This window comes from Schistocerca nitens, chromosome 5, assembly GCF_023898315.1.
Source record: "Schistocerca nitens isolate TAMUIC-IGC-003100 chromosome 5, iqSchNite1.1, whole genome shotgun sequence".
Taxonomy (NCBI): Eukaryota; Metazoa; Arthropoda; class Insecta; order Orthoptera; family Acrididae; genus Schistocerca; species Schistocerca nitens.
Genome location: NC_064618.1, coordinates 380455625 through 380483437, shown reverse-complemented (window position 1 = coordinate 380483437; position 27813 = coordinate 380455625). Strand labels below are relative to the sequence as shown.

At 39.7% G+C, this 27813-nt stretch overlaps 1 protein-coding gene across 1 annotated transcript; it reads right to left on the bottom strand.

Moving 5' to 3' along the window:
* Nucleotides 1–24452: 24452 nt before the first annotated feature.
* Nucleotides 24453–25172, bottom strand: LOC126260472 (putative gustatory receptor 28b). The gene has a single exon (XM_049957800.1). It carries the CDS (start codon nt 25170–25172, stop codon nt 24453–24455), a length of 720 nt encoding a protein of 239 aa, XP_049813757.1.
* Between the last annotated feature and the right edge of the window lie 2641 nt (nt 25173–27813).

Below are 27813 nucleotides of genomic sequence, written 5' to 3'. Positions count from 1 at the left end.
TACTAGTACTGCATCCTTCGCGCGCTGTCCAAGGGAACGATATAGTACAATAACACTGCTTGACCAGCTGCGCTGTAAGTTAAAAGCCGCGTGACGCCGCACACAGTGAAAAAGTTCTTAGCCAATAAAATTCAGTGTAGTCACTGGGAAGCTACTGCAACAGTGAATCCTTTAGAAACCCCTACCCCTCTTCAGTCTTCCCCAAATACACGGGGATGATTAATCAGTGTTAGCAACAAAATTCATTCCTCAAGACTTAATGTTCCGGAAAATCTTAATTTTTGTTCTTTAAATGTGAAAGCACAGACTCCCTTTTTCGAATTTGAATACTTATGAATATGTTTATGTTCGTAAGTATTAACTTTATAAATATATTTCAAGTACTTGTTAATTAAAAGAATTTTAATCCAAGGGATGTGAAAGAAAACTTTTTAATTGTTAAGGGCAGCCAGATGCTGTATGTCTTTTTTCTTTAATTGTAAATAGGAAGGAGAAAATATATTAAAGGTATTTGAGGAAGGATTATTTTGAAGAAATTGTCGTTAGTAACTCATTCTACAGAACTGTACATATTTTTAAGACGAGTGATCATTAATGATGTTAATGCTCACGAGCAAATTGATGAAAATTTTATGCTTATTGACTAATTTTAAAGATGTCAGAAATTTGAGTAAATAAGGTTTCATTACAGTGGACTGAAAGTAATTTTACTAGAAACATGTAGTACGGTCGTCTCAACAACAATATAGTTAATACTGAAAATTTTTGTTGTTATTTGTCTTAAAATAACAAGAGTAGTGTCCTATCAAGATTAATTAATTACTCAGTTAACTGAGAAACACACCCCAGTTTTCTCACCGTTAATTTGTAGGAGTTACGACACATGACCACACATCACCGTTGACACTCGGTTAACTCAACTGAAGGTATATATATGAAGACAGTAACTGTTCTCGACAGAACAGAATACTGTTGATGACCTTACAGCTTTTCCCTGGAATAAATGATGACTAACTGAAACCCTCAGCTGCCGACAGGTGTTGTTTGTATACCTCGATGTGGCGTGCAAGGGATAAGTCCCTGCAGTCGCGCTATTCATCTATGTCCTCTGTGGCTCAGATTGATAGAGCGTCTGCCATGTAAGCAGGAGATCCCGGGTTCGAGTCCCGGTCGGGGTACACATTTTCAGCTGTCCACATCGAGGTATATAAACAACACCTGCCGGCAGCTGAGGGTTTCAGTTAGTCATCATTTATTCCAGGGAAAAGCTGTACGGTCATCAACAGTATTCTGTTCTGTCGAGAACAGTTACTGTCTTCATATATATAGTTAAAGGCTACCCAGCCATTGACCTTCGTCTGTGCGAATGCGCACAGGTTACCCAAACTCTTACGGGAATCGCCAAAGCGTGCGCGAGTAATAAGTGAATGGGCAAATGTCTATAAGGTACATTACATATGTAGAATTGTGGACAGTTGGGAATGTGAGTCTCACTGGAGGCGTGCAAGGGATAAGTCCCTGCAGTCGCGCAATTCATCTGTGCCCTCGGTGGCTCAGCTGGATGGAGCGTCTGCCATGTAACCAGGAGATCCCGGGTTCGAGTCCCGGTCGGGGCACACATTTTCAGCTGTCCACATCGAGGTATATAAACAACACCTGCCGGCAGCTGAGGGTTTCAGTTAGTCATCATTCATTCAACTGAAAGTCCTTATTCTCTCGTACGTGACATCCCTGAACTGGCTTCTCTGTTCTCTCCCTGTGCACTAGCTACCATCCGTTGAAAACTTCGTGTCTTTGGCCTTTACTCTGAATATACTCACGAGGGCTTAATATGCTCCATTTACGCAGCTCCTAGATATGGTGCTTCTTAAATAAATTTCTTCGCTATCTAGTCTTGTTATGTCCCCCCAGTGTCGTTTGGTATCTTAACGCCGATGTATTTTCTTGGGCCTGAAAAAGAAGAGAAACATCGAGAATTATTTGATTAAATAATGGACCATATGCAAAACAGAATTTCGTATTAAGGTCGCTTAGAACAAGCGTGCAAGAAGAATTTCTTAACACTTGAAAATGGCCGAGTGGACACAAAAGGGTGTGATACAAGATAATATTATTCAGTGTCAGCAGCTTCATAAATGTTGTGTCGTCGTCCACGTCATCAGGATGTAACGTAAGCACAGTATCCATCGTCGTCGTCGCCTCAACCCCATGCACCAGGAAAAATGGCGTAAGCCCTGTGGTGTCTTGTTTGGCGGTGTTGTAGGAAAACGTCACGGATGGTAGCACCTCATCCCAGTTGCTCTGCTCAACATTGACGAACGTTGATAGCATGTCGGCCAAGGTCTTATTAAGGCGTTCAGTAAGGCCTTAGTTTGCGGATGGTAGGCAGTCGTGTGATGAGAAATGTTGCACCGACGGTTTATTTCTGTCACAAGATTCGATTGAAAAACTTTCCCGCGATCCGTAATTAACGACCTTGGAGCACCGTGTTTTAATACAATGTCTTCCACGATGAATTTGGCTGCCTCGAATGCTTCTGTGGTTTTCACGGCTTTTGTAATGGCATAGCGTGTCAGATAATGTTCAAACAATATTCCGTCTATTGCACACGTTGGAAATCGTCCGAGGAGGTCAATCAAAACACGCAGGAAAGGCTTTTCGGCTGGTGGTATAGGTATGAGTCGACCAAGTGGTTTCTGAGGAACTGCCTTTTTCCTCTGGCACTCTCGACAGTGCGACACATAGTGACGGACACTTCTAAATAAACCTGGCCAGAAAAATCTCTTGGGGGTTCTATCGTATGTCTTAATAAATCCAAAGTGTCGGCCCTCAGGTGTGTCATGGAATGTCTGTACAACATCTAAGCGCATGTCTTTAGGAATCACTGGAACCATCTCTTTGCAAGGTATCAAAGTTTTTCTTTCAAAGTAATCCATCAAATACCTTAAATTTCCTTTCACATCCTCTGACCGTTTAAAAGGCGAGCATAATTTGAGATATCTTGGCGTCCTTCTTCTGCTCACCAGAGAGATCCTGGAGTGCAAGGAGACAGTCACTATCTTCATTAAAGTCTTTATGGTCTTGCAAAGGGTTTCTTGAGGGACAGTCGGCATCTTGGTGCTTTCTTCCACTTTTCTAAGCTATGGTAACATCATACTCTTGAAGATGTAGTGGCCACATGGCGAGTCGTCCTTTTGGATTCGTAAGACCTGTCAACCAACAAAGTGAATGGTTGTCTGTGAGAACTGTGAATGACTTTCCATAGAGATATTGTCGAAATTATCACATGGCTCAAGTCACAGCAAGACATTCTCTTTCTGTAGTTGAGTAGTTTCTCTCGGCTTAGAAGCATAGCCTATAGCCTTCTCTTTTCCATCCGAAATTTGCATCAGAACTGCACCCATCCCATACCTGCTGGCATCTGTATGAAGTTCTGTAGGTGCTCCCTCATCATACAGACCAAGTACAGGGTCAGTCGTCAGAGGTTTTCGCAGCACATCAAAAGAATCTTGTTGAGTATCACCACAGACAAATTTAGCATCAGCTTTTAACAACTCTTGGAGTGGCCTGGCTTTGATACTAAAGTCTTTGATGATTCAAATAGCTCTGAGCACTATGGGACTTAACATCTGAGGTCACCAGTCCCCTAGAAATTAGAACTACTTAAATCTCACTAACCTAAGGACATCACACACATCCATGCCCGAGGCAGGATTCGAACCTGCTATCGCAGCGGTCGCACGGTGCCAGACTGAAGCGCCTAGAACCGCTCTGCCACACCGGGTTAGGTGTCTAAAAATTTAGATACCGGGAACAATATATGTACGTAGCTACGACCGACGCCTTAGAAATCTTCTTAAAGAATTAGAAAATTCAAAAGGGAGCAAAACGCTCTCCTTAGCGTTCTTTGGACGTTAAACGTTAAACAATTGTTGGACGTCAAAATTTGTGTTAGTGTTCATCTTTAGCTTGATGTCCAACTTTTGTGTAACATTCGTGTAAGTTTGGTTGTTTTATTGCCATTTCGAATTTAATATGTCTTTATTCCAAGTTAAATTATCTTCCTTTCGAATTTAATTAATTTATCTACGTTTCGTGATTATTGGTCGATTTTTGTTTTAATTTTTCAGGTGGTAAACAGTTACCACCTGGAAATCGTTACAGAAATGTTAAAATAACTGACTTTTTATTAGCGCTTAAGAGGAACGATTCGGTCCCCTTTAAATTTTCATAAATTTTTTGATGTTTTACTCTAACGTGATCTCGAATTGTGAATGAACTACCTTAATCTCTTTCTCCATTCAATAACTGTAACAAAAATATGTAAGTTAGCCCCCTATTGTGTAGGAGTCTGGAAATATCTTCAGATTTTGCTTTATCGACAAAATCTGGTAGATCCAAAATAGTGCCACCTAAAGAACCATAAAACTTTAAATCCATCTTCTGCAAATATTTGTCGATATCTGTTTCGCTTTCTTCGCTAGAATCCGAATGGTTTTTTTTCCATATTACATACATTACATTACATTAAATTACATAAACCACATATCCCATTACGACCCATTGTTAATTCTAGAAACACACCTGCCTCCAAAGTCTCCCAATTACTGAATGCAATTCTGAAGTAGTACTATACAGTTGATAAATCATACTCAGTTAAGAACATAAATGAAGTATCAACTGAAATTAAGGACATAAATATTCCTGCAGGTGCCAGGATTGCCTCTTTTGATGTAACTAACCTATTTACAAATGTACCAACTGAAGAAACAATAGACATAATCATTGAAAATTTAATAAAACATAAAACATTGGCAACTGCTGAAATATTAGACGTCAAGGACATGTTACAGCTAATATTGTCTCACAATTACTTTACATTTAATGGTATAGTTTACCAACAGAATGAGGGTCCTGCCATGGGCAGTAGCATTTCAAGTTTTCTGGCAGACATATTTCTCAATCATCTGGAAAGTAAGTTCTTTAATGAAGACAATAGACTCAAAATTGAAATAGTATACTACTGGAGATATGTTGATGACACCTTGCTGCTATTTGGTGGAACAAAAGATGAGCTCGAAGAACTACTAGTAGTATTCAATTCTTTCCACAAAAAACATAATATATACAATAGAACATGAGGCCAACAAAAGCATAAACTTCCTGGATCTTAAAATCACAAACCGCCAACAAGAGCACAAGTTCAGCATTCACATAAAACGCACATACACAGACATAACACTGGACAACTCATCATACCATCCCACCACACAGATACATTCTGCATTTAAGTCCATGCTACACAGAATACATTCCCTTGATTTAGAAGAAAACACTGCCAAGAATGAGATAAATACAATAAACAGCATTGCCATAAGCAATGGCTACACAGCCAAAATAAGTGACAATCTAAGAAAACAAATACACAAAAGTAAGACAACGAATGGACACACTGTGAAAGAAGAGAAAATATTTGCCAGTATCCCATGCTTGGGCCCCATATCACAAAAAATCGCAACCTTGTCAGAAAAACAAGTGTAACAGTTGCATTCTCAACCAATAATAAGTTAGGAAAAATAGTCATCCATAATGTAATGTCAAATACACAAACATACAATAACATCGGATTGTTCAAAGTATCATGCCCTAGTTGTCCTGCCTACTATGTAGGGAAAACAGGCAGAAACTTCAAGACCCGTTTTCATACACATGTAAATGCTTTCAGGCTCAAGAATTTCGAAAAATCAGTCATTGCACAACTAAACATGTCATCAACAGTCTCGAAAACAATATGGTAATACTACATAACGAACCCAATGTTAGAACAACTGGAGATAAACCTCCACAAAATCAGAATCTATGTAAAATGAACAAACAGATTTCGCAAGCCATAGTTATTTCAGTAATCTTAAAGGCCTTTTCTAAAGTTATTCATTACATATGTCAATTGTTTATAGTTATATCTTTAGCACTACGTATAAATACATCTTTGACAATACCAGGTAAAAAAACATCTGTCCAGAGTTTATTAACATGAATGTGCAAATGTACGTCCTGAATGAAGTGACATGTGATAAAATCAAGGAGAAAAGAATGTTTGCCGGTACTAAAACGTTGAAAATGTTGTCCTTGGATTACGTGGTAAGTTGGCACTATTCTTTTTCCACTATTTAGCACAAAATTTCGGTGTTCAACATACGAAATTCATAACCTAAGATTAAACCTTTTCGTCACAGGAATATGCATTTCCCCTCATTCAGGAGAAGAAATAAAACATATATTGAAACAAAGTACACCTGATGATGGATCCAAAGGGTCCGAAATGCATCGTCTAATTAACAAAACACGAAAAAGTTATGACTGAAGGCGTTGTTTAATTCATAGCTCCAATATTAAAAAGTGCTTGTCGGTCAACTGAGCCGTATGCCTTTTTAAAGTTAACAAACGTGCAAACTGTTGGGCTGTTTCTGACTGATTTCTGTTTTAAAACAGTCTTTAAGTTGAAAATTTGTTCTGCGCAGGATCTACTGGAGCGAAAGCTCCCTTGATATTCACCAATTTTCTTTTCCAGATGCTCTTGTGCTCTTTGAAGAAGATAGGCTGATAGAACTTCGTATGCTAGCTGAAGTAGGTATATGCAGGCTCCCTTGATATTCACCAATTTTCTTTTCCAGATGCTCTTGTGCTCTTTGAAGAAGATAGGCTGATAGAACTTCGTATGCTAGCTGAAGTAGGTATATGCAGGCTGATAGAACTTCGTATGCTAGCTGAAGTAGGTATATGCCTCGGTAATTACACTAAGTGATCAAAAGTATCCGGACACCCCCAAAAATATACAATTTTCATATTAGGTGCATTGTGCTGCCACTTACTGCCAGGTACTGCATATCAGCTACTTCGGTAGTCATTAGACATCGTGAGAGAGCAGAATGGGGCGCTCAGCAGAACGTGGTCAGGTGATTGGATGTCACTTGTATCATACGTCTGTAGGCGAGATTTCCACCATCTTAAACATCCCTAAGTGCAATGTTTCCGGTGTGATAATGAAGAAAAACGTGAAGGGACACGTACAGCACAAAATGGTACAGGCCGACCTCGTCTGTTGACTGACAGACACCGCCAGCAGTGGAAGAGGGTCGTAATGTGTAATGAGCAGACATCTATCCAGACCATCACGTAGGAATTCAAAATTCCATCAGGATTCACGCAAATACTGTGAAAGTTAGGCGGTAGGTGAGAAAACTTGGATTGCATGGTCGAGCGGCTGCTGGTAAGCCACAAATGTTGGCGGTAAATGCCAAACGACGCCTCGCTTGGTGTAAGGAGCGTAATCATTGGACGACTGAACATTGGAAAAACGTTGTGTGGAGTGACGAATCACGGTACAGAATGTGGCGATCCGATGGCAGGGTGTGGATATGGCAAATGCCAGGCGAACGTCATCTGCTAGCGTGTGTAGTGCCAACAGTAAAATTCGGAGGCGGTGGTGTTATGGTGTGGTCGTGTTTTTAATGGAGGGGCTTGCACCCTTTGTTTCGCGTAGCATTATCACAGCACAGGCCTACAATTATGTTTTAAGTATCTTCTTGCTTCCCACAGTTGAAGAGCAATTCGGAGATGGCGACTGCATCTTTCAACACCATCAAGCACCTTTTCATAATGCACGGCCTGTGGCGGAGTGGTTACACGACAGTAACATCCCTGTAATGGACTGGCCTGCACAGAGTCCTCACCTGCACATTTGGGATGTTTTGGAACGCCGACGTCGTGCCAGGTGTCACTGACTGATACCGATACCTCTCCTCAGTGCAGCACTGCGTGAAGAATGGGCTTCCATTCCCCAAGATACCTTCCAGAACCTTATTGAACGTATGCCTGCGACAGCGGAAGCTGTCATGAAGACTACGGGTGGGACAACACCATATTGAGTCCTGCATTAATGATAGAGGGCGCCAGGAACTTTTAAGCCATTTCCATCCAGGTGTCCGGATATTTTCAATTACATAGTGTATTTAGATAAGAAACAATATAAAGAATACAGAACATAAACAAGTGCAATACGCTTAACGGAAGACAAAAATGTTTTTTTTCCTACTTCAGGGATTTGAACAAACATTTCGACAGCTAGTTAATGTGCTCACTTTGTGGTTTGACCACCTCTGTCAGCAGCAAAGGCCTGACAACGTTAGTGTATACTGTGAATGATGTCATCAATCCCATATTGAGGCAATAACGCACATTCTTCACGCAGAGCTGCTCGCAAGTCTTGGATAGCGTTTGTTGAATGGTGACGTGGTGCGAACTGTCCCCCAATTGGACCGCAGACAAGCTCTATGTGATTCAAATTGGAAGAACGAGCAGATCACGCCATGCGTGCAATATCATTTCCAAGAAAACGTCAACCATCCGTGCTACATGAAGTCGAGCATTATCATCCGTTAATACGAAATCTGGGCCCACAGTAACTCGCAGTAATTACACATGAGGTCCGAAGATCTCGTCACAATAACTGACAGCAATTAAATCCTGCCGATTCACTCGTGTAAGTTCATGACGATGTGTTCGACTGGTCAACGTAATCCGTACACACATCATTATCGATTTTCCGCGATATTGGTATCTTTACACAATGGTCGGGTACCGAAATCATGTTCTGCGTTCCCTCCAGATGCTAATCCTTCGAGAATCACTCTCCCGACCAAATCGGAACTCATCTGTAAAGAGAACGTTGGCGCACTCTCCGACCTCCCAGGCGGGATGTGGATGGCTCCACTCTAGACGTTCCCTTCTGTGAAGACGCCTCAGAGGTACACATACAACAGGTCTCCGACAAGAAAGGCCACTCTGCAGAAGCCCTCTGTACACCGTTTACCTCGACATAACGCGTCCAGTGGATGATCGGAGGTCAGATGCCACTTGCCGTGCAGTACTAGGGCGATACCGTCGTGCTCTTACAGCCAAATAATGGTCCTCCCTGTCTCATGTCACACGTGGCCGGCTTTGACCTGATTTTCGGAATACAGTTTCGGTCTCTATAAACATCCTAGAAACAACAGAACGATTCACATGAAGCCATCGGATCACATCAATTTGCAACTGTTCTGTTTCCATTCTTCCTATGGCAATTCAGCAGAGAGCCTGGTAGGGGTCTCCTCTGCGCCATACTGCACCCCCTGTGAATGTGTACGCAGCGGCTGTGGATGTTGGACTACACGGCAAACACTACCCAGTTTGATAGTGCCCTGACGTCATGGTTGGTGTAGTTGTCCGTCGACCGGAACATCTTTCGTGCGGAACGCGATCGTATGGACAGCATTGACAGTTTGTATGATTATACCACGAATTAGGCACAGGACGCGGAAGTACCGGTTTATTGGTTTCATTTTGGACACCAGTGTAATTTAAAAGTTCAGATATCCATACAATTCCAGTGGCAAATCAGATAGGAATTGCTCTCGGAGGTCAAGCCGACGTAGAAGAATCCATGTCACAATTAGATCGAGATGACGAGACGTCTGGTCACGTCTCATCGTAGTTACCTGAATATACGCAAAAAAATGCTGAAACGGTAGGAGCCGCGACTGTGTGGACTAAATCCCGGGACGCCTTTCCCGAGGATGAAACTGGAGCAGGGAGATCGGGAAAGGGATACGAAATTCGATTCTCTTGAAGCCGAACAGGAACGTAAATTAGAGGAAAAACTTGCTCCCTTGTCGAGGAAAATAGCAAATTCTTTAAAGCTCTAGAGATTAATCGAGATACAAAACAAGCCGCTCTAGAAGCCGAGCGTTAAAGGAAACAAGACGAAAGAGATAATGGGATCTTATTTGATCTACAACAGATTGTCTTCGAATCAAATGAAGAAAATGGCAAATACGAAGGCCTGACTTAATTAGTAAATCAGCTAGAAGGCGATGTACAGTCTGTTAAAACAGTACAGTAACAGCAGACAATTTAAGCATCCTGGCTTAAGAACCTAGAGGTAGATAATGAGAAACAGGTTGGTGATTACTTAGTAACTCAATTGAAGAATAAACCTGTTGAGATAAATCAGCGCGCCACCGCGAAAATTTCTTCCACAATACAACGAACTAGTAAAGAATCGAATCCGAATGGCGCAGATTCTGCTGAAAAATTGAAGGAGGAACTCTCAAGTGGTAAGAAGATATTAATTACCGATTAGATAAAATCGAAAGGGATATGTCTGTTTAAAGTAAGCCTGAAACAGATGCTAATCCAATAGTTTTGAAGCAAATTGGGAAGGATAATAATGGATATGAATACAGTAACGAATTTTTTCCATCATATAGCTCGTTCTCTAATGAAGTGGGTGAAATGCGGAGAGAATTTCTCGATTTGTTTACGTTTAAATCAGAACAAAGTACAATGAAGAGTAAGCAATTTCATTCCTATTCTGCGGAAAAGGACGAACCACATCCTATTATTTTCATTAAGAGTTTTCGAGATTTGTTTCCGTGATCTTGGTCGGAGCACCACAAAATCCATTACAGTTTCCCATATAACCCGGAGAAGCCGCATTACAGGCAAATGAAGTGTCAGCTATGCGTAATAACTGTGAGGAGTTTGAACGGTTGTTCATCTCCAAATATTTGTCACACAACAAACAAGACAATCATCTTAAACTAGTTTATAGCCCAGAACTTTTTAATACAAAGAAAGGAAGCTTCAGGAAATACTTCGAGTGATATATTAAAACGAGATATTGGAAAGAACCCATGTCTCCTCGTGAGGTATTACGAACATTAAAAGCGATTGGCCTAAGGGAGAAACTTATATACGCATCGGACCACGATCTAGATTTGTTTCTGTCTTTGGTCGTTTCCCTGGATATTACCTAGGAAGGCAGTTTACTGGGAATCAAGTGATGACACCTTACTTACGGAGAATGAATAATTATAATAGTTATAACAGAATGGTAGCAGTAAAAGAAAATTTAAAGACAGTTATAATCAAAATAATCAGCAAAATACAGGACCATCATCGAATCAGTGGTGCAACCGAAACCAAAATCCGAATGCTAATCTCTGGCAATCGCCCACTGTGCCGATTCCAAGTCGAGGGACGGCACGAAATAACGAAATGAACGTGAATGGGAATAATCACATGCCCATGAATACCGCTGCTAGACCCTGGTCGCAGCAAGAACACGATGTTCGAATTGCTGTTGTGACAAACGAGCTGCGTAATTAAGCATCTTGTTCAACAAACTAATTCCGGCCAATCTCCACCCAGCCGGTAGACGAGAGGAAGGCTCGGAATAAGCAAGACGTAATAAAGACACCCCGTTATAGTGACGGAACGAATATTCGTGAAGAATTAACCGAGGAGATGAAGCAGTGCAAACCAAGACAACAGGAATTGTTGCAGGCTATGGAACAGGCTATTATCTACGGTGTTCCTGTAGATGTAATAACAGATATAGGAGCCATGACCAGTGTGATGCGTCAGGCATTTCTTAAATCAATCAGTCAAAACAAGAGAATTTGAACCTTGCCGGTTCAGAACTGTAATGTCACAGGAGCACTGGGGGCGCAGTCACAAACGCTAAATTTCAGGTTGAGTGAAGTTGTAGCGGTGAAAGAGAAATTAAAGTGCATCTTTGTTGCTGCCTAGGCTGTCCAACGCCTGTATACAGTGATGGGATCCCTTGTGTGAGAGAAAATCAGTAATTAACCTATCCAGAGGTAAATTAACATTAAAAGATAAATGTAATAGAGTAAAACTGAAATTGGTAGGTGCCAGAACAGTATGGTAAATATTGCCATAGCCTAACAATAAGAGGTGAAGAACCAATTACCTTACACATCACGGCTGATATTGAGTGAGAGAATTTAGCTCAGGAAATTGGGAGTGGCAACCAAGTTCTAATTGAAAAGAAAGTAGCTGAGTCTGGTTAGCTAATAAAGTCTCTACAGCGAGGCTTGTCGAATTTATTATACAAGTACATCCAAATTTTTGAAAAGAAGTTTGGTATCATAAAAGGTTACACATTCCACACGGAGGTTTGCACTCACAATACGTTTTGCCGTGCCTCCTGCTCGGTCCCTTGGACAAGAAAAGAAGTGGTGGCCAAGGTAATACGAAATATGCTAGAGTGGTAGATTATCAAGCCATCTCACTCCACTTACAGCAATCCCCTGTTAGCGGTAGCAAAGTCTGATAATAGAGTCCCAAAAATTTAAGGATCCCAAAAATTTATAAGAACTGTTGCAGCTGTTCCATGGTGTGAAAGTTCTCACCTCAATAAATTTACTGTCTGGCAAATAGTGTTCTCAGAAGATTCGAGGACATTCTCCGCTTTTATATTTTCGGGACGTAGTTACCAATTCCGAGTCCAACTGTTCGGTTTAAATGCGAGTGGTGGAGTGTTTATTATCGCCCTAGGTATGGTTATGGGACCAGAGATGCTGAGTAGGATCACAGTATACGTAGAAAATCTTCTAATCGCTACGCAGACCTGGGATGAGCACCTTGAAGTCCTCCAGGAAGTGCTGAGAAAATTCAAAGAGTATAGACCTACAGTTAACTCGTCAAATTTATATTCTGTTGTGAACATGTCAAGCATTTAGCGTACTTCATTTGTCCAGCAGGGATTAAACATGATCCAAAGAAAATGAAAGCTAGTAATAGTGTTTCCCTATCCCATGAACAAGAATCAGCTAAAATTGTTTCTAGATTTGGCTTCATTTTTCCGAAGATTTGTATCCAACCCCTCACTAAACAATGACCATATGCTGAATCTTTTGCCTAAAAATACACAGTGGAAGTGGACACCATAGTGTGTTCAGGTGGATAATGAAATGAAAAAAGCTCTTGTCAGTTCGAATATTTTACACCATCAGAACAAGAGTAAGGTTCTTTTGTTTTGTCTGTCGATACATTTTCCACAGGTCTTGGCACTTGTCTATTTCAGTTGTATTCTGGTGTATTATTCCATAAAGATGGTAATAATACTGGAAACTGGCGTGTAAGTATTCCTGAGCAATATCTTGTTAAGTTCATTTGGCTTACCTACTACCAGACAAAATGGGTAGAACATTTACTCATGTTTGAAAACATTTACAATCATCTTCCTCAATCGTCCACTAGGCATACACCAGCGGAGGTAATATTGAACAAAACTGACTCAAATGAATGGATAAATCCAGTTCCCGAAATCCCAGGACTTGTTTAGCAGCAATAAAGAAAGAACAGGGCTGAAAGATTTTAGATTAAATATGATTAATTATTAGGAGAAACCAGACATTATAATTTAGGATATAAGGTCCTTCTGTGATCTGATCAGATGCCCTCCTTATTAAGAAAATTAAATAGGATATGGCAAAGCTTGTATAATGGGCCATATGAAATTTTAAGCATTCCCCACGAAGGAAATTATTTAGTCATTCACCCTAACAGTATAATTGTAAACGGAATGTATCCAAATCAGGACATTAAAAATATTTTTAACATCTTCTAGTACTGTAAAGAGTTGTATGCAAATGTGTTTCAAGTTAATATTAAACTAATTAATAATTGTGTAAGAAAATGTAGGTGTTATAACAAGTTAATTTATTTCAATTAGCTTAGTAACTTATTTTTCAATTTTCAACCTAATCTTATTGCATTTGAGACACAGTCATTTTATTAATATCTAGAACTGAAGATTTGTGGTATTTGACGTGAAATGGAATTATCAAGTGAAAATTAAAAGGTGAAAGTAACTGCATTTCAATGCGAATATCTGCAAAAGTTAACAATATTGATATGGAAATTCAAGTGTTAGTATAAAATTTCAGTACTGTGGACTGTTAGAATCTCTAGTCAGATGTCAGCTTTGAGCTAGCTGGAAATTTTGACAACTTGTTAATGAATGTTTATTGGTCTATGAAAAAAATAGGACAGACAATAAACTTTGCAAAACTATAATTAAAAATCAGAATCAAGAGTACAGGCCAGATATTTACTTCGACACAGCTTATTATGTAGCATGTGCAAGTAACAGTTCTGAGTATCAGACACAGTGACTATAAGCTTTTTAGATTAAATTTAAACGAGCTTTGTCTTCTTGAAGAGAGGTGGTGGTTCTTACCCTACGTTCTTATAAATGTCCAGAGCATAGTAATTGAATTGAAGATTCGTCCTCGTGTTATTCAGTCGAAACAAAATAAGAGTTAGCATATTCCGGTAACGCCATAGTCCTAGAGAACCATATTAAAATATCTACTGTCAAGGCCAGACCACGACAAACCAGCACAAGCTCCAGCTCTCAGTACGAAAGAGAAAACGCATACGACGACAAGCAAAAGTTAACTGAAACTCATGCCTCACTAAAAATATGGGCGAATCTTTTAACTACAACTTTCATACTTCAGCAACAGATCCTGCCGTGAATATTATGGTTCAACGAAAAATCGCCAAGTGGGTCTAAGACTTCTATCCTGCCACTCTTTGACCGGTGTGATGTGGCAGTAGAAGACACCAAGAGTAAGGACGAAGTTTTAAATTAAACATTTGAGAAATCCTTTACGCAGGAGAATCGTACAAACATACCGTCGTGTAGAGGAAGTAGTAATAAACGTCCCTGGTGCAGAGACACAACTGAGAGAGTTGAACGGAAACAAGAGCCCAAGTACTGATGGAATCCCAGTTCGGCTGCACAAAGAGTACTTTACAACACCTGCCACTTACTTATCTTCCATTTATCGAGAGTCTCTCGCCTAGCGCAAAGACTAAAGCCAATGGAAAAAAGCGCAGTTGACTCCTGAATATAAGACGGGAAAAAGAACAACCTAAAAAATTGCAGACCGATACCGTTAACATCAGTTTGCTGCAGAATTTTGGAATATATTCTCAGTTCGAATATAATTAATTTTCTTGAGAGCGAAACGCTACTGCGAAATTCATCATGCCCTTTCCTGACATGAGATCCTGCGAACCATGTATGGATGAGATCCTGCGAAGCAAGTATGGAAGGCAAAGGTGGAATGCACGTTCCTAGATTTCCGTAAAGCGTTTGACACTGTGCCATAATTCCAACTGTTAACGAAGGTACAAGTGTATGGACTAGGTTCTCTGATATGTGAAAGGCTCGAAAGGTCAGATAAAAGGCATTGTCCTCGACGCCAAGCGTTCATCAGAGACAATATTGATCATCGGGAGTGCCCCAGGGGAGCTTGATGGGACCACTATTGTTTTCCGTACAAGAGGAATGATCCGGCAGAAAGAAATGCAGCAGTCTGTGGCTGTTTGCTGAAATTGCTGTCATGTCTCAGAAGGTGCGATCATTCAATGTTGGAGGGTGGATGGTAACTTAGACAAAATTTCTAACTGGTTTTATGATTGGTAGTTACCTGTAAGTGTAGAAAAATATAAGTTAATGCAGATGAGTGCGGAAGAAAACCCATAACGTCCGAGTACAGCTTTAAGCCGTCGGCACACGGACCGTGCTGTCGAACGTTAACGTTGAGCGTGCCAAGTTCAACGTGCTGCTGAACGCTCAGGAACGATGCGAGTTGTGCATACGGTAGGTGGGTCCCAACGTGGTATACGCGATCGCAACGCACTCCAGCGGCAGTTTGAGGGACGTTTCTAGTTCGTAAATCACACTGTTTACTCAACGGGCGCGCGTAAAATTCACACGTTAGCTCTTTTAAAACGCACATTTCCTCTATCGTCCACGAAAAGGAAAGTGCCATGTCCAATCAATAAGGACACAGGCTCATAAAAGTTCCATTACAAACAGTGCGGTACAAATTTAGAATACTTCTCCGAATAAGATAAACATTATTTCATCATTTCCACATTTTAGTAAAACCCCAAGGTCAGTCTTACTTGATCACTGTTCCTACCCAGCAGCAGAATCTCTGCAACGTGTGAATTACGAAGCGTAAAAGAAAAAGGAGCAAAATATCTTTATACAAGTAGCGCAAGCTGTCCTGTAGATTAAGCCAATCCAACAAAGTCACCCCTCATAAAAAGGTGAACTTATATTTACATAACATCAAATATTGTAGCATATTCTTATATTAAACTAATAATGAAGTATCAGAACCTAATAAAAAAGCGAATGTTGGGAAACAAAATTTGGAACTGTTCAGACGCGAACCACCGCCCCAAACAAAAGTTCATTACTGGATATAGACGCTACTCATTACGCTAAACATACAACACAACCCCCTTTCTTCATCATATTGGATTACCCCTTTCCAGAAACGTTAATAGTAGATAATTATGTTACTAATTGAAATTTAATTATAACAAATTGTACGAAGAACAATGCGTTTTGGATGGATCTTCAGTGTATCGCTGCCTTCAAATAGCCTACTCTCATAATACGCTCGTTACAATAATTCTTTTGCCACGACTATGGTGTTTCTCATTATTTTATTGGAACGAATCACACAGTTAACAAAGGGGTTCCCAGTGATTCTCACTTCGCTGGTGCTCAGAAACGGCATATACATGTATAGACTCGAAATGAATGCCAATATGGCGCCTCACAACTCTGTGCTGAAGGGAGACGGCGTGCGTGTGACGTTGGTGGCGTTGTGCCAGCTCATTGGTCAACGCTCAGACGCACGCTCAGAATATCTGACATGCTAGATATTGCTCTGCACGTTCGGAAAGACTCCCGAGCGTGCTATTCCACGCTATGACGTCAGAAACTGGGCACGCTCAACGCTCAACGTTCGGATGCACGGTCCGTGTGCCGACGGCTTTAGGAGTGGAAAGTCCAACGGTACTGACCAACAGCCGTGTCGCCTCAGCCGTCACTGAATGCGAATGTGGAGGGACATGTGGTCAGCACACTGCTCTCATAGCCGCTGTCAGACTGCGGGACCGTACCCGCCACTTCTCAGACAAGTATTTCCTCAATTTTCCTCACTTGTGCTTAGTGCACCCCGCTTGCCAACAGAGCTCACGAGATTGAACGGTCACCCATCCAAATTTACTGGCAGAATTTTACGAAAGTGTGGTTCATCTGTAACGGAAACCGCTTACACACTATAATCCGTTCATCATAAGAATAAACCTGATGTAAACAAACAGAAACGCGATGACTGGTCAGAAGCTGTAACACACGTACACTGATGTTGTTACGCTCTTGGAAGTAGGTCCTACTTATGCATTAGATATCTTATTACTAAGTTACGCTGAATGAAACTTTAAGATATTCAAATTTATTAACAGCCATCGATGTTTTTCTTAATCGCGCTTTAGCTACGTAGAATTTATTTCAAAAATCGTGTACAGTCACAGCCTCTACAGTGTTGGGCTCTGATTGTCGCGTTATTAATGTGCAGTATGAAAATGGCTGAGGCTCCTTTCATCTCCATGGTGAAACACGCGTGAAGAACACGGTTAAAAAGTGGCGAGAAATAGGCTGTTCTTAACGTTTTTCATAAATTTATGGAGATAATACGCTTTGAAGTTTTCCCACCATTGTATATATTACAGTATAATCAATGTACATAGAATGAATGTGTAGCGCAATCGGTAGTGTTGTGAAATGTGAACTTCGTATGGTAAATCGTGCGTTGGTTGAAAGCCCAGCAGTATCACTTTTTTTTCCTCGTTCAATTTGAAATACCTAAATCATGTAATTATAAATGTCATAATCATTTTTATTAATAATGCACCTCTTCTTGTTTGTGATTACATACTGGACACGAAATTCATGTTTCCATTTCAAATACAATTTCTTCATTATCGATATTTCATGAAAGACTGTTTATAAAAGTTGTTTAAATTAAGAAAACATAACAATAAAATTTTTAAGACAAAAATGAGAAACGAAATCCTCTTAGTTTGGACTATGTCCATCGTTTTATATGGCGGTTGTATCACAGAAACGAGAAAAACAATCATTTTCACAGCATCGAGAACACCATACAAATGCTGCATTTTTACGTTTGCTTCTGTACCATTGCAATATGAACCCGACCGAACTGATCTGGAGCCAAGCTGTAGGGTTTGGAACGAGAAGTAACAAGACCTTTAAGGTGCCAGTCGTACTGGAACTAAAGCAAGCAGCTTTTTTACGTGTCACTTTCGAGCGCAGGAGGGATATAGAACGGCTCGTCAGAAAAGAAGAAGAGAAAATGCTGCGCCTGGTTGGCTTCGTTGATTCTGTTCTTGATAGGTTCGTTATCAACGTAGCAAGTACACTTTGCGAACAGAAGTGTATTTCTCGGATTCGGATAAGGAAGGAGCTAAGAGATTACCAGATGACTGACTGTAAACTCTCAGTGGCTTCAATATTTAACTATACTAACTTACAATACACACAGCTTATGCAGAAAAATCACCCTGTGATTAAGTCAGGAATTTTCATCATTCTTGTTGTTAATTAGAATAGTACTTTACCTAAAAACGATAACGTGTTGCTGTTTTCGTCTAGTCCTCTAAGGAGCGTATTGTGGCAGATTTGCAGTGTATTATTTCATTCTGCTTAAAAATTAAATGACATTCGAAGCTGTATTGCTCCTCTGCTCGTCTCTTTGTACGTGTGAACTTCAGCTGGCCATGTATGTCACAGCAGACTAACTGTACTAGTTGACGGGCTTGTGCCTTCCAAGTTAAATGTGCCGGTAAAGCTGTTAACCCGTATTATCGCTAAGTCGATGCGCATAACGCACAGCACAAAACGTACCCTTATTACCGTACTTGACAGTACTCGAGACAATTTGGCTGCAGTCCCATGTGAATAGGAAATCCAATTAGTTTCCAGCAAACGCGGAAGAATACATAGTGCAACGCTTACGCCAGATTTATTCTTGTGATGGACGGATTATAGTTGAGAAACTGTTCGAGTGTTTGGAACCCGCACCGCGTCGGCTTAAAGAAAGGCATCGAAGCAATACACCGAACAACAGACATTTATTCCAGAGACACTTTGGAAATTCGAATGAGAATAGCTAGAGAGAAGTAGACGTTCCCTTCATAGACCACTATTAAGAAAATTTAGAGAACTAGCATTTGAAGGTGACTACAGAAGGATACTGTTGCCACACATTTTGTGTAAGGACGATGAAAATAAGATTAGAAAGATTAGGGCTCCTACGGTGGAATGTAGATTGTCGTTTTTTCCTCGATCTGTTTGTGAGTGGAGCAAGAAAGGAAATGACTCTTACTGGTGCAGGGTACCATCCGTTACACACCATACATTAGCTTGCACAGTATATGTGTAGTTGTAATGTAGATCCCAGACACAAAAACTTCACTATACAGATGATTAAGCGTTTGGTATCACACCACATAGAATTAAACTATGCAGGAACTTTATATGTGACACAGAATCAAGGAATGTAGTCGTAAATAACAATGGTGATCCGTACACAATAATATCAGATACGTCTTACATAAACTAAAGTCATGTTGACAAATGAAGACATTACAGAAAAATGTTGTATAGTGTGACATAGCACATGAGTTCATAATAATAAACCACAGAGACTGCCCCATCACATTTAAAATATCAACGTAACACAGTCCTCGCCAGGCAGAAGACGTAAGCTTCACACAGTAGCTAGCACACAGCATCAACAATGTTGAATATTTTAAAATATCGAATTAGCCATCATACAACAACAATAACCTATGTTTCTGCGTATCTTAGACCTCAGATTTTCATCAAGGGACATGTTGCATAGACCTTGGGCACTTACCCTGGATGCAAATAACAATTAACCACAATATCGGTGTGCGGTTGACTTAACGTCGGTTTCCATACCGTAAAGGATAATAATATGTGGGGACTGTGTATGTGATACGCAATTGTGAACAGCAGTAACATATAAAGTTTGTATATCCATATACAATCATGTAAGAGGTATGTTAAATAAGTGATACTCAAAACGTGCTCTCCAAATCCATGGGATTCTGTAAGGCCCCTGAGAAGGGTCTATCAAAATAATATCGTCCTAAAGAACAAAGCACGTGGAGTTTTGTCACACAGTCAGAAAAGCAACACTTATAAATGTCGTATCAACGCTAGTTTTACAAAAGATATTTTTCCCCTCAATTGATAACAGGCAAAAATGAGTTGACAAGCAGCGTAATAAACCTACAATAACGCTACGACCAAAAACTATAAAGGAATGACTTGAGCTTGTAGGAGCAGGTATGTGCTGACTTAAAGCTCATCACTGTACACGCTTTCTTCGCCGTCCCCCCTCCCCCTCCCTTTCTCTCTCTCACTGCATGTTTTTTCATCTTCATCCGCTATTAGCACCCACGATGCTCACTCCATTTCTCTCTCATTCATAAACACCTCGAACCACCTGGATAGACTTTGTCACTTCACTAATTATGCTTTACCGGTAGAGACTATATATACCCACCTGCGCCTTACTGAGTACAGTTACTACTCAAGTTAGCAACTGAAACGCATCGCGGGGTAGCCGCGTGGTTACAGGTGTCTTGTGACGGTTCGCATGGCTTCCCCCGTTGGAGGTTCAAGTCCTCCCCCGGGCATGGATGTCTGTGTTGTCCTTAGCGTAAGTTTGTTTGAGTTAGATTAAGTAGTATCGAAGCTCAGGGACCGATGACCTCAACAGTTTGGTCCCATAAGACCTTACCACAAGTTTTCAAATTTTTCCAACTGAAACTCACAGGCCAATTCGGCACAGAAAACCAGCCTACCGCTCTCAGACCGTGGTGTATTCGATTCGTGTTGATTATTGGCTACCGTTATAAAATTTAATACGTTGAGCCGTTTATCATTCTGTGTTTGTCATAACGTGAAACTAAACTGTTGAGTTTTAAAAAATAGAGTGTAGCTTTGGCTTAAAGCTGTTGCAACAAAAAAAGTAGGTTCGGCCAGAAGACGTGGCATCAACCTTAAAGATTTTTCATCAGTACTATGAGAGCCAGGAAGGTCATGTAACTACTTCAGGGTCTGTGGTTTCCAACAGTATGCTACGATTCACGAAAGGGGGAAAAAGGTTGTATTATGAATCTTACATCTACATTGGAGTGGATTCAAACAGCTCACTCTCTGCATGTTATCTACCAATGTACTTCCCAGTGGTTCCATTGTACCCACTGAGATATTGTAATGCTTATAAACTATACACCCCAACTCCAAAGACAAGAACTTACCTATGGTCATTACTGTCTGTTGTTATTTAAAAGTAGAAATTTTAATCACTTATTGTACACAATGATTAAAACATTATTTGACCAATGCCAATTGCAATAATTTCAAGCACCTGTTTGCTAGCTTTGAGCTGAAAGAGTGTGTAGGAGGGTTGAGTTTTTACAGAAAACTCACTGCTCTATGACTCCCATTGTAGTTGAGTCTCAATCATACTTTTGTTGTGAGATATTTCTATGAGTATAAAGAACATTCTGTAAAATTTTCACTTGTTTGCATTTAGTCCCTTTTTAGATACTAACCTCTGAAAATTGATGTTAAAAGGTTTTTGGCCATTTTAGAAAAGCTCCAGGAAAAACAAGAGCGCATTCTCAGGATTAAAACTTATACCGCAGGTATAACATGTTGTTAGAGAGTCTCTCTTCCTTCAAAAAAATTTATGGTCTTAAAAAGTAATGAGAATTTTTTTCTGAGTCTTTCGGGAAAGAGTGTGACTGACTCTCATACGTGATAGAAAAATTTTAAAAAATGTATGCTCAAAGTTCGTTTCATGCTGAACACACCGCTTTTCGAATTATTCTGATTTTTTAAAATAACTTGGCAATTAAATTTTCCGCAAACCACGTTTTCCCAACCACCATTTTGAAAATAACTGCTAGAAAAAAAAGCTTATAAAATGTTTCCAAACATTGTTTTGTTACTGTCTAAGTATAGGTAACAAATGATACAAAAATCAGGAAAATAAAAAATGTTTAGCAACATTGGATGGGTGCTTTGAAATGGATTGACGCTTTTTTTCAAGTATATTATAGGTCTTTACAAGGTTGACACCATAGTCACACTGTAATATGAAGTTGGTCTAAGATATACATTATTGTTTCTATTATTATTAGTCCTGGCAATATATGTCTTTGTATGTAATCTATATTGAACATGGTAGGCGCTACTTTGCATTCTGTTCTCTGGAGTTCTTAAGGAATATGTGATCTGTTTTATTCCGTTGTCAACTCGAACAGTTCTTCATAACAGCTCCTTCGCATGTGGCTGTGGGTTATTGTAAAACCAATTTGATGCTGTTTAAGGTCATTGTGTATGATAGACGTCATGTATAGTTATTGTAATGCTGAGTACTTTCCAACTACCTAAGAGAAAGCTGGACAGCTTTTCCATCAGATGTTTTTGCCTTTGTATGTATCTCCACATTTATCTGTAAGCATTATGTTTACGTTGTTTGCTAGACATGGCGTGTATACTACATTTTTCACTTTTCTGTTGATAGTATTACTGCGATGGTGGTTTGAGAGACCGACAGGCATAGAGAATGAAGGTTTATTTGTACAGCTGATGGTTAAAAATGCAGTTCCTTAAGCCAACTTACTAAAAAATATTAATCTAGTCTGTTAGCACTGTGCCACTGCGATAAATTAGAAGACTGAGTATCGATGTACGACTAGCAACATTTAGCTAGCCACTTCATCCCTCGCAACTACTACTATAACTGAAGCTGTCTGCTTGCTAAAATTCTGCATACGAAAACTATTTGTATATAAAGGAGCACAGAATAATTTAATAAGGTAATGGACTTGCATTTGAGAGGACGCTCGTTCTGCTGGTAAGTTCTCCAGCTTTAGGTAACCTGTGGATTTCCTGAATGGCCGAAGTCCTATCTCAGGGTGATTCCTTTGAAATTGTGTGATCATATCGTCATCCACGCTCCTACTACATCCTAAATTATGTAACCTTTGGCAGTAAGTTTACTTGTTGTAGCACGTAGTAATGATCGTTACTATTACATATAAATTGCTGACAGAGATTCCATTATGATCTCCATTGTTAGAACATCTGAAGGCTCCAAATTCTATGGAGTAAATTGTTACGGCAGACTTTACAGTGTTCCAAAGCTCCTTAACGTGTATCCAGAACTAATTGATACATTCGCTAGGTACAGTCTATTCTTCTATACACCTACACTCAATTCCCATTGGGTAAGCCTGCTACATGCATTAACAAATCCCACTTTAACTATAAGTACTGCTATATTAACTGAGCTAAGTTTATCCTCGACGCTGCTCACAGCCTTTCATCATCTCCTACCTTCCAGACAGAAAATCGTTGTTGACTTAATTGACAGAAATCAGTTCACCAGAACTGGTATACCGTCATTCGTCATATGTACTGTACTCTACAGAGCAGCTCTTAGATGTGGATACACAGTCTCATAACAAAATAGGTGCATAAATACAAATTTAAAGTCAAGTAGTATCATATAAGAGAGGAGGAAAAACTGTGAGACAATGCTACCAACATGGTGACCATTTTGGTACTGGAAATCTTTGATGCAGCTCGTAATTTACAAATGGAAAGGATGTCATGTGATACATTAGACAGATTTTGAACCAAGCGAGAACAACAATGAAATACTTTATTCTCCTTTTCTAGATTTACAAATAAATTAAGTCCAAACAGTACAGTGAGACCTATGACTGAAAACAACATAAACTGTCTCACCAGCCAAATCTCTCCCTTCAGAAGACAGAATGAAGGACTATAAAAGTTTGTGTTACGTTTTCAGTAAATATTTTTTGTCTTTGTTTTTAACAGCTAAGAGGACTTCCCGTTTTCATTTCCAATAACAGCGTAAATTATATCATATACTCATATTACATTGTGGGTAAATGTCAGTACTATATTGGAGAAGAGCGGTGAATCCGTGGATGATCGTGTTGTGCCACTAAACGAATTCAGGGCACTCGGTAAGGCTGACAATTGCACAAATTATAATGGCGAGGTACGGGATTTACTACTCGCACGATAGAGGTAAGAACCTTATTAATAATACACACAGGGTTAAACTGAGAACAGTATGGTACCATTTGAAAATCACGCACTTGTGACTTAATGTGTGTCCATCTCGCTTCAACCATCTCTAGTACATTCAGATTTTAAATGTCTGCACATTTCGTCACTTCTCATTATTTCTAATCACAAGACTTCTAATTCATTTTCAAGTAGAGGGTCTATAGGAATGTACTATTTTGGTTAAGAAACGAGCTCAAAGTTTGTGCTCCAGAGAACACGAAAATTGTTGTACCAAGAAAATGGCGTCAGCAAATGGAAAAGTGCAGAAATGTGTCACTCGAAATAACCGTTAAGTATAGAAAAAATAACTGCTTGATACTTGGATTATGTTTCATCAGATATCCCCATTTACTTGAATCTAGAGGAATTGGCAGCATGCTTCCGTGTACAACGTCAAAATTCTAAAACGTGGTTTTCGATTAAAAAATATTACATTACAAGAACATTCGTAAAAACGTAGTGATAATCTGTTTTTCAGTAAACGTATTCCTTGCTATAGTAGCTGCACATTAGTGTCAGCAAGAGAAAACTGTATGAGAATAACAAGATAGGTGGTGACAGCACCGACGATGCTCTTCAGCAACGACAGATCCAGCGTGAAGAACCCAGCTGCGCTGTAGTGGAGTGGACTTCCCGCCAGCTGTTCGCCAAACAGCTGCAGCTCTTCCTGAACACCACTGCTAGCAGACAGCGACAGCATCTGAAGTTTGGTGACCAGCCGCTGTGTGCGTCTCGCCTCCTGAATAACCATCTCGCAGCTGTAAGATATGCCGACGATCCGCCAAACCATCAAGCCAGTCCATAGAGATATATGAACTACATTTAATATTCTCTGGTCTCCATTTAGAGCATTGCTTAAACCATGCAAGTTGACAGCAATTCCATACGTTTCGACAACAATGCATGCAAGACAGGAAGATATTTGCGTCAGATTTTGCACTCCATAAGCACTGTTTACAGTTTTTACGGACTGATCAAGGAGACAGTACACTTTGCGTAACTTTCTGATTAACGTGCATCTATCCTGCGTCAATAGCATATCGGTATTGTTTGATGTATTCTGCTGTTGCCTCCCTGAATGTATTCCATCTTCAGGAATTGTTAAGATTTGATGTGGATGAACTGCATGGGTATCATGGTGTAAATCTTCCTTTACTGAAGAAACCTGTAGCGCTTCTGCAATCCTGATATTGAGGTCATCTTCTGTAGACATACTGAACAACTGCAGTAAATACGTATTCAGATGTCCAAACCATCTTCTCAACACCATGTTGAAAATAATGAACTGCAGCACGACGAAATTCGTCAATGAATGTGTGAAAAACAGACGCATTACTGAAGCCAAAGCTAAAGAGTTCCACATACTCCAAGTAATCCAACAGTACATAAGCGCCCAATATATGTTTAGTGAGGCTGCTGCCCATTTGTGCAGAGGTTTCAAATACAAGCTATCTGCGTGAGCGCTATTATACATGAATGTGTGAATCGAAACAAGTTTCAAGGAAAAAGCGCCAACATTTTGTTGTTTCAACGTACAGCTACATATCATGGATATCAAGGCTGTACTTGTTGTAAAAAACATGGTACATAAGTAACAGTAGCTAGTAAATCGATCTGCCGACGAAAATATTTCTCTAAGTTTCAATTTTATGTCATAGACAGTAAAGAGGAAGAACATCATGGCAACAGACAAACTGTAAAATTTGGCTTTCCTAGACACCAGTAATCGCGTATTCTCTCCATTAATGAAAACGGGAGCACAACCGAATATTTTACTTAGGTACAGAAAAATCCGAATTCCACCAAACAACCCACGTAGTGCATGCATCTCCCGTGACCTCCAAACTGATACCTACGGAGTGGCAACTCGTGCATACACAAAGCGAAACCCTACTTGGATGTACGTGGAAATTTAAAGCAACATTGATTTATCTATTGTCATTATACCGAAAACAAAGCCTAGATAATGAGTATGTCCACCGGAAATTAGTCTTTTGTCAAGTGTTTGAGACCTTTGCAGTTCAGTAAAGCATTCAATCAACTTCAGAGGAACAATGAAACGGAAAGAGCGACATCAGATTGTCATACCTAATGTTCGTAGATGGAAACTGTCATTATTATTATTGTTGTTTTAATTTGGGATGGACGTAAACGTAGATAATGTCGCACAGATAATTTGTAGTTGACTTGGCACAAATAATTCATGAAAAACTTATTTTCTGGGATGAATGAATGATTTAATTAAAATTCGAGAATTCCCTTAAGTAAATTGTTTTCCTTTTTAGAAAGACATAAAACTCATTCATTTTTTAACGAATGAAGTAGGTATTAGACAAAATAAAAAGATTTTCATTAAATGAAATATCATCAAGAAGGTACCACACTAATAATTGAAGAAATCACAAAAGCAATTATAACTTTCAAAAATGAAGAAGTCAGTGTGATGATCTCTTAAAAAAGGTACTTCTGTAAAAGTCACTAAAAAACTTCCGTAAGATCTACAAACCGTTTAGCGAGAAACAGGATAACAAAAAAGATTTCAAAAAAATACATCATCTGCATAAGAAAAGTAAAAAAGAAAGTGTAAATAACTATAAAGATGTATATCCCCTTCCAGTGCTCCATAAAGTAAGTCCAAAATTTCTGCTATACAAAACAAAAGAAAATCTCCATCAGTAACCAGTCAAAGGAAAGGCAGCTCCTGAATGGAAGAGATTATAACATTTGAAATGTATAGCTCATTACAGACCACATAGTTAACTGTAGCATTTGTTGATATCAAGAAGGTATTAGAGTTAGAAGGGAAGCTAAAGTAAAAGTGAACCGAGAATTTTTAGTTGGAACTAAATTAGTGAACCTCGCCAGTGAAATTCTTACACATATAGTCACAAAAGTAGTAGTAGTTGTTGTTGTTGTCTTCAGTCCTGAGACTGGTTTGATGCAGCTCTCCATGCTACTCTATCCTGTACAAGCTTCTTCATCTCCCAGTACCTCTTGCAACCTACATGCTTCTGAATCTGTCTAGTGTATTCATCTCTTGGTCTCCCTTTATGATTTCTAACCACCACGCTGCCCTACAATACCAAATTTGTGATCCCTTGATGCCGCAGAATATGTCCTACCAGCCGATGCCTTCTACTAGTCAAGTTGTGCCATAAATTTCTCTTCTCTCCAATTCTATTCAATACCTCCTCATTAGTTATGTGATCTACCCATCTAATCTTCAGCATTCTTCTGTAGCACCACATTTCGAAAGCTTCTATTCTTTTCTTGTCCAAACTGGTTATCGTCCATGTTTCACTTCCATACATGGCTACACTCCATACAAATACTTTCAGACACGACTTCCTGACACTTAAATCTATACCCAATATTAACAAATTTATCTTCTTCAGCAACCCTTTCGTTGCCATTGCCGTTCTACATTTTATATCCTCTCTACTTCGACCATCATCAGTTATTTTGCTCCCCAAATAGCAAAACTGCTTTACTACTTTAAGTGTCCCATTTCCTAATCTAATTCCCTCAGCATTACCCGACTTAATTCGACTACATTCCATTATCGTCGTTTTGCTTTTGTTGATGTTCATCTCATATCCTCCATTCAAAACACTGTCCATTACGTTCAACTGCTTTCCAAGTCCTTTGCTGCCTCTGACAGATTTACAATGTCATCGCCGAACCTCAACGTTTTTATTTCTTCTCCATGGACTTTAATACCTACTCCGAATTTTTCTTTCGTTTCCTTTACTGCTTGCTCAATATACAGATTGAATAACATCGGGCAGAGGCTACAACCCTGTCTCACTCCCTTCCCAACCACTGCTTCCCTTTCATGCCCCTCGACTCTTATA